We start from the raw sequence: 6,542 nt of genomic DNA, 5'->3' as shown, positions 1-6,542 counted from the left end.
GGATCACAGCTGATTCTTTTATATTTTACAGTGGGTACAGAAAGTATTCAGACCCCTTTACATTTTTCTCTCTGTTTCATTGCAGCCATTTGGTAAATTCAATAAAGTTCATTTTTTTTCTCATTAATGTACACTCTGCACCCCATCTTGACTGAAAAAAAAACAGAAATGTAGACATTTTTGCAAATTTATTAAAAAAGAAAAACTGACATATCACATGGTCATAAGTATTCAGACCCTTTGCTCAGTATTGAGTAGAAGCACCCTTTTGAGCTAGTACAGCCATGAGTCTTCTTGGGAATGATGCAACAAGTGTTTCACACCTGGATTTGGGGATCCTCTGCCATTCTTCCTTGCAGATCCTCTCCAGTTCCGTCAGGGGTGGAGGAACACGGCTCGGACATCACACACCTTGTAAGTGTTTTATGCTGTTTTAATTCTATGCCCTTCTTCATTATGGCGCCGTGATTATATGCATTAATCCTGATGGAAAGTAATTTGGCTGAGAAAACTATATGGGAGGTGCTTATTATTAGCATTATTTAATCTGGTCTGAATAGCGCCTTTGTTAGTATTCTAAATAGGGCTTTATTTTTTAATCTATAAATTGGCATATTGTTTTACTGTTTCTTGGTGTGTGTGTGTAATGATGTCCTTAGCCAAAAGGTGTTCCTGAACTTTTTGAAGGTATTTGTAATTACTTTATAAATTCATTATTGTATATTTAATAAAACAATTTTTTTTTCTAAGAGAGAAAATATTGTTCTCATGTCCCTGTAAAGTCAGACACAGCCATTACACAGTACACAGCAGGCGGCTCATTTATAAGATTATCTCAGCACAGGAACATTTTATTTAAACATATCTAATTATGAAACTTATTATTATTCCAAAATTATTGATTAAACTTAATTTTTTCTTGGGGAAATTCCTTTAAGACTATGGATCCATTTACATTGTACAATCATTGGGAATGAGCATTCCCAATTATCAGTCTAAACAGGCTACCAATCAACTGGCAAACAAGCAAATCGCTCATTTGTTTGATGAAATTAATTTTAGGCAAGCTTAAAAATCATTGTTCTCGACAACGCATCGTCCTGTGAAAACGTGATATATGCTGCAGAAAACATGATGTTCTATGCACACAGAATGATTGTTTTAATGATCGTTCTGTACGTGTGGAAGTGCGGTTGACCTGTCTAAACAGACTTGAATGTAGCTGATCAGCGGTCATTAAACGGCCATGTTTGGCCTGTCTAAATACAACCTAATTGGACCGTGGCCCATGCCCCTAAGTTACAATCTAAGTCTTTGCCACCAATTTCCAGATTTCATTGCTTTGAACAATAATGACTCTGCATTTATCTGTCAAAAATGGTTTGTTTTTTCCAGGTTGAGTTCGTCATTGCTCTATCCACTTCAGATTTGAATACCTCTCTGCAAGGGCTGTCCTTAATTGTAGAGAGTGGGCTCTTTCTCTCGTCTCCACCAAGCAGGTTACCTGTACAAAGGAAAAGCAAAGATCTTTGTTACAGAAGCTACATTTCTTAGTAAAAAAATAAAAAGCATATTGATGTTTGTAGGGGAGTGTTGTGGTCATGCTCTGTGATGTGTAGAGAGAGCACTGTGCAGGGGTCTCAGACACATGGTCCTTGGGACTGTATTCCGCATATTAGGGAAACTGGGGCTACTAAAGGTACTGTCACACTTAGCGATGTACCAGCGATCCCGACCAGCGATATGACGCGGTCAGGATCGCTGGTACATCGCTAAGTGGTCGCTAGTGAGCTGCCACACAGGCAGATCTCACCAGCGACATCGCAGGGTCAGGGGTCGCTACTTACCTGTCACACTAGGCGATCCTGACGTCCTCCCGCCCGGCTCCACGCGTCGCTCGTCTCTCCACAGGAAGCGCCGCAGGAAGCTGACGACGAGAAACGGTCCAGGACGTTCTCGCGCGATCAGCGATAACCAGCGGGGGAGCGGGTCGTAGGTAAGTATCAGACACAGCGATATCGCTAGCAATATCGCTATAGCGTCACAAGTTATAGCGATATTGCTAGCGATATCGCTTAGTGTGACAGTACCTTAAGACAAAACAAAAATCATCTTTCACACTATAGCCAAATATTGACTGAACTGCTAGCCCATGATGATGATGGCAGTCATTAACATGATAAAACGCCTAGGGATTCTCTGTATGTTTATATACAGTGCAGGAGACTAGCTTCATTTATCTTACCAGTAGGCAGCTAACTCTCCAGTAGGCTGACAGTATAACATTTAAAACAAAACGGAACTTAGAACAGGGTGCATCAACACTGTTTCTGACAGCACTGAACACAGTCGCAATGCAAATGAAATATAAGGACGCCAAACACAGTAAAAATCTTTTTTTTTTTTTGCTGCCATTAGAACCAACAATAATAATATTACAGGTGCTTCTCACAAAATTATAATATCTTCAAAAAGTTAATTTATTTCAGTTCTTCAATACAAAAAGTGAAACTCGTATATTATATAGAGTCATTACAAACAGAGCGATCTATTTCCAGTGTTTATTTCTGTTAATGTTGATGATTATGGCATATAGCCAATGAAAATCCAAAAGTCATTATCTCAGTAAATTAGAATAATTAACAAAAAACACATGAAATGGCTTCCTAGGCATTTACAAAGGTCCCCTAGTCTGTTTCAGTAGGCTCCACAATCATGGGGAAGACTGCTGACTTGATAGATGTCCAGAAGGCAGTCATTGGCACTATCCAAAAAGAGGGTAAGCCACAAAAGGTCATTGCTAAAGAAGCTGGCTGTTCACAGTGTGCTGTATCCAAGCATATTAATGGAAAGTTGAGATTCTAGTAGGAGTAGGAAATTCTAATTTTGTGAGAAGCACCTGTATACAGTCATATGTAAAAGTTTGGGCACCCCTATTAATATTAACCTTTTTTCTTTATAACAATTTTGGTTTTTGCAACAGGTATTTCAGTTTCTTATATCTAATAACTGATGGACTCAGTTATATTTCTGGATTCAAATGAGGTTTATTGTAATAACAGAAAATGTGCAATCTGCATTTAAACAAAATTTGACCGGTGCAAAAGTATGGGCACCCTTATTATTTTCTTGATTTGAACACTCCTAACTACTTTTTACTGACTTCCTGAAGCACTAAATTGGTTTTGTAACCTCATTGAGCTTTGAACTTCATAGCCAGGTGTATCAAATCATGAGAAAAGGTATTTAAAGTGGCCACTTGCAAGTAGTTCTCCTATTTGATTCTCCTATGAAGAGTGGCATCATGGGCTCCTCAAAACAACTCTCAAATGATCTGAAAACAAAGATTATTCAACATAGCTTTTCAGGGGAAGGATACAAAAAGTTGTCTCAGAGATTTAACCTGTCAGTTTCCACTGTGAGGAACATAGTAAGGAAATGGAAGAACACAGGTACAGTTCTTGTTAAGCCCAGAAGTGGCAGGCCAAGAAAAATATCAGAAAGGCAGAGAAGAAGATTGGTGAGAACAGTCAAGGACAATCCACAGACCACCTCCAAAGACCTGCAGCATCATCTTGCTGCAGATGGTGTCACTGTGCATCGGTCAACAATACAGTGCATGCATAACGCCTTTTTGTATGACCAAACAACTCAATCTTTGTTTCATCAGTTCACAGGACCTTCTTCCAAAATGTAACTGGCTTGTCCAAATGTGCTTTTGCATACCTCAGACGACTCTGTTTGTGGCGTGCATGCAGAAACGGCTTCTTTCGAATCACTCTCCCATACAGCTTCTCCTTGTGCAAAGTGCGCTGTATTGTTGACCGATGCACAGTGACACCATCTGCAGCAAGATGATGCTGCAGGTCTTTGGAGGTGGTCTGTGGATTGTCCTTGACTGTTCTCACCATCCTTCTTCTCTGCCTTTCTGATATTTTTCTTGGCCTGCCACTTCTGGGCTTAACAAGAACTGTACCTGTGTTCTTCCATTTCCTTACTATGTTCCTCACAGTGGAAACTGACAGGTTAAATCTCTGAGACAACTTTTTGTATCCTTCCCCTGAAAAGCTATGTTGAATAATCTTTGTTTTCAGATCATTTGAGAGTTGTTTTGAGGAGCCCATGATGCCACTCTTCATAGGAGAATCAAATAGGAGAACTACTTGCAAGTGGCCACTTTAAATACCTTTTCTCATGATTTGATACACCTGGCTATGAAGTTCAAAGCTCAATGAGGTTACAAAACCAATTTAGTGCTTCAGGAAGTAAGTAAAAAGTAGTTAGGAGTGTTCAAATCAAGAAAATGATAAGGGTGCCCATACTTTTGCACCGGTCAAATTTTGTTTAAATGCAGATTGCACATTTTCTGTTAGTACAATAAACCTCATGTGAATCCAGAAATATAACTGAGTCCATCAGTTATTAGATATATGAAACTGAAATACCTGTTGCAAAAACCAAAATTGTTATAAAGAAAAAAGGTTAATATTAATAGGGGTGCCCAAACTTTTACATATGACTGTATTTGACACCTTTAGGGGTACATAACAATAGGGTCCCCCCAGTCTACTATTGTTACTACTAGGTTCAGCAGCACCAGAATATCTCTGATTCTGTTGGTTAGGTGGACAAATAGATTAACTTTATTAAATATAGCTTCCCCTATATCCATGCTGAACTAGTTCTCCAGCACTATATTGTAATTGTAATCTTTGACCTGAATTTTTAATATTTTATGTTTGAAAAATAAAAGTTCCAATTGGATTAGTCTGTTAAGGTTTATATATAAATATTTTTGGAGATATCTTTTTGATAAATTAGAATTGTACCAGAGAAACTATCATTAATCCCTACTTTCTCCTAAACCACTGGGGAAACAAAAAATAACATAGCTAATTTTATTGTTTTCCTCTCATTTTCCAAGAGCCATAACTTTTCTGCCGGCTGAGCCTTGTCAGGGCTTTTTTTTTTTTTTTTTTTTGGAAAACTATTCATTTCAGCATAAAATATTTTAAAAACAGAAAAAAAGATCTGTCAAGTGGGATTGTAGAAAAAAACCACATAATTCCGTCTTTCTTGCTTGGATTTTGTTTTTACAGTGTTCATGTTTAAAAAAGAAAAGTCAAAACTAAGAATCCACCTATTGGATTAAAATAAGAAGAATGAATTAAAAAAAGTCAACTTTAAAAAATAGCAGAAAAAAACATACAAATATTTTTAACCCCATTTTTCAAACCATGTGTTTCTTTATGTGGTAATATCTCTGGAATCTCTCAACATATCTCAGTTTTTTCATGTGAGTGGTAGTTTTTTTTACTGAAAATATCTGAAATTTTATGAGAATTTTTTTAAAAAATAGTAATTTTTAAACTTTGAAGATTAGACCTTTAAATCAGATAGTCATACCACAGAAAATAGTTAATAAGTGACATTTACTAGAATATGTCTCCTTTATGTTATCATTACTTTTCAAACATCCTTTAATTTTTTTAAGATGTTAGAAGAGTTACAATTTAGCAGCAATTTCTCATTTTCTTCAAGGAAGTTTACAAATTTATTTTTTTTTACATACGGTACCTATTTAATTTTGAAGTGATTTTGAGGGGCTTATTTTTTGGACCAACCCAAGGAGCGATACAATTTTAAAAACTGCTCCTCTCAAAATATTCAAAACCGCCATCAGTAAATTGTTAACCCTTCAGGTGCGTCAAAGGAATGCAAAGTGGAACGAAAAAATGAAAAATTACATGTTTTCGGCAAAAATGTTGCTTTAGCCCCAATTTTCTCATTTTCACAAGGAAAAACAAGAAAATTTTGACCCTTCAATTTATTTACATAATTTCTCCCGAAAGTGGCAATATGCCATATTTAGTTAAAAACTTCTGTTTTTGCACACGGCAAGACTCGGAGGGAAGGGGCATCATTTGATTTTGGAGCACCAATTTGGCTGGAACAAGTTACGGACACCAAGTTGCATTTGCAGAGCCTCTGATATTCCCAAAAAAAGAAATCACCCAACAGTACAAACTAGACCCCTCAAAAAATTAATTCATAACCCACAGATGCCTCACAGGATTTTATTACATTTGGACATGAAAACAAAGAATTACATTTCTTCCAGCAAAATGTTGATTTAGCCCCAAATTTCTATTGTCACAAGGAATAACAGGAGAGAATAGTCCCTGAAATTTCTTATGCAATTTTTCCTGATACCTTTATATGGTCAAAAACTAATATGTCACATCGCTTTTGCAAAACTCCATCAGTGCCAAAAAAAAAGCAGAACCCCCCCCTCATGGTACCCCATTTTGTAAACTAAACCCCTTAAGGATTTCATTTAGTTTTGTGGTAAGCATTTTAAACACAAAGGAGCTTCACAGAATTCTATAAGATTGGGCTAAGAAAACATGTTTTTTTTCACCTAAAAATATTTCTTTAGACTAAATTTTTTTTATTCTCACAAGGGGAAGTGGGAGAAAATTGACACTAAAATGTGTTAGACAAATTCTTCTGGATGCAGTGATACCCCAAAAGAGGCTGGA

At 36.8% G+C, this 6,542-nt stretch overlaps 1 protein-coding gene across 1 annotated transcript in view; it reads right to left on the bottom strand.

Annotated features, from left to right (window-relative positions):
* Window positions 1-924: 924 nt before the first annotated feature.
* The window catches only part of LOC141088724 (L-threonine ammonia-lyase-like), a 104,736-nt gene continuing 99,118 nt past the window's right edge, over window positions 925-6,542 (bottom strand). Inside the window, exon 11 of the mRNA XM_073574908.1 lies at window positions 925-1,504. Coding sequence (XP_073431009.1) covers window positions 1,406-1,504 — 99 coding nt within the window. The 3' untranslated portion in view covers window positions 925-1,405. The remainder of the gene's footprint in view (window positions 1,505-6,542) is intronic.

This window comes from Dendrobates tinctorius, unplaced genomic scaffold, assembly GCF_039654945.1.
Source record: "Dendrobates tinctorius isolate UK_male_01 unplaced genomic scaffold, ASM3965494v1 ptg000040l, whole genome shotgun sequence".
NCBI classification, from domain to species: Eukaryota; Metazoa; Chordata; class Amphibia; order Anura; family Dendrobatidae; genus Dendrobates; species Dendrobates tinctorius.
The sequence above is the reverse complement of the archived record's forward strand: the minus strand, read 5'-3'. Positions and strand labels throughout refer to the sequence as shown.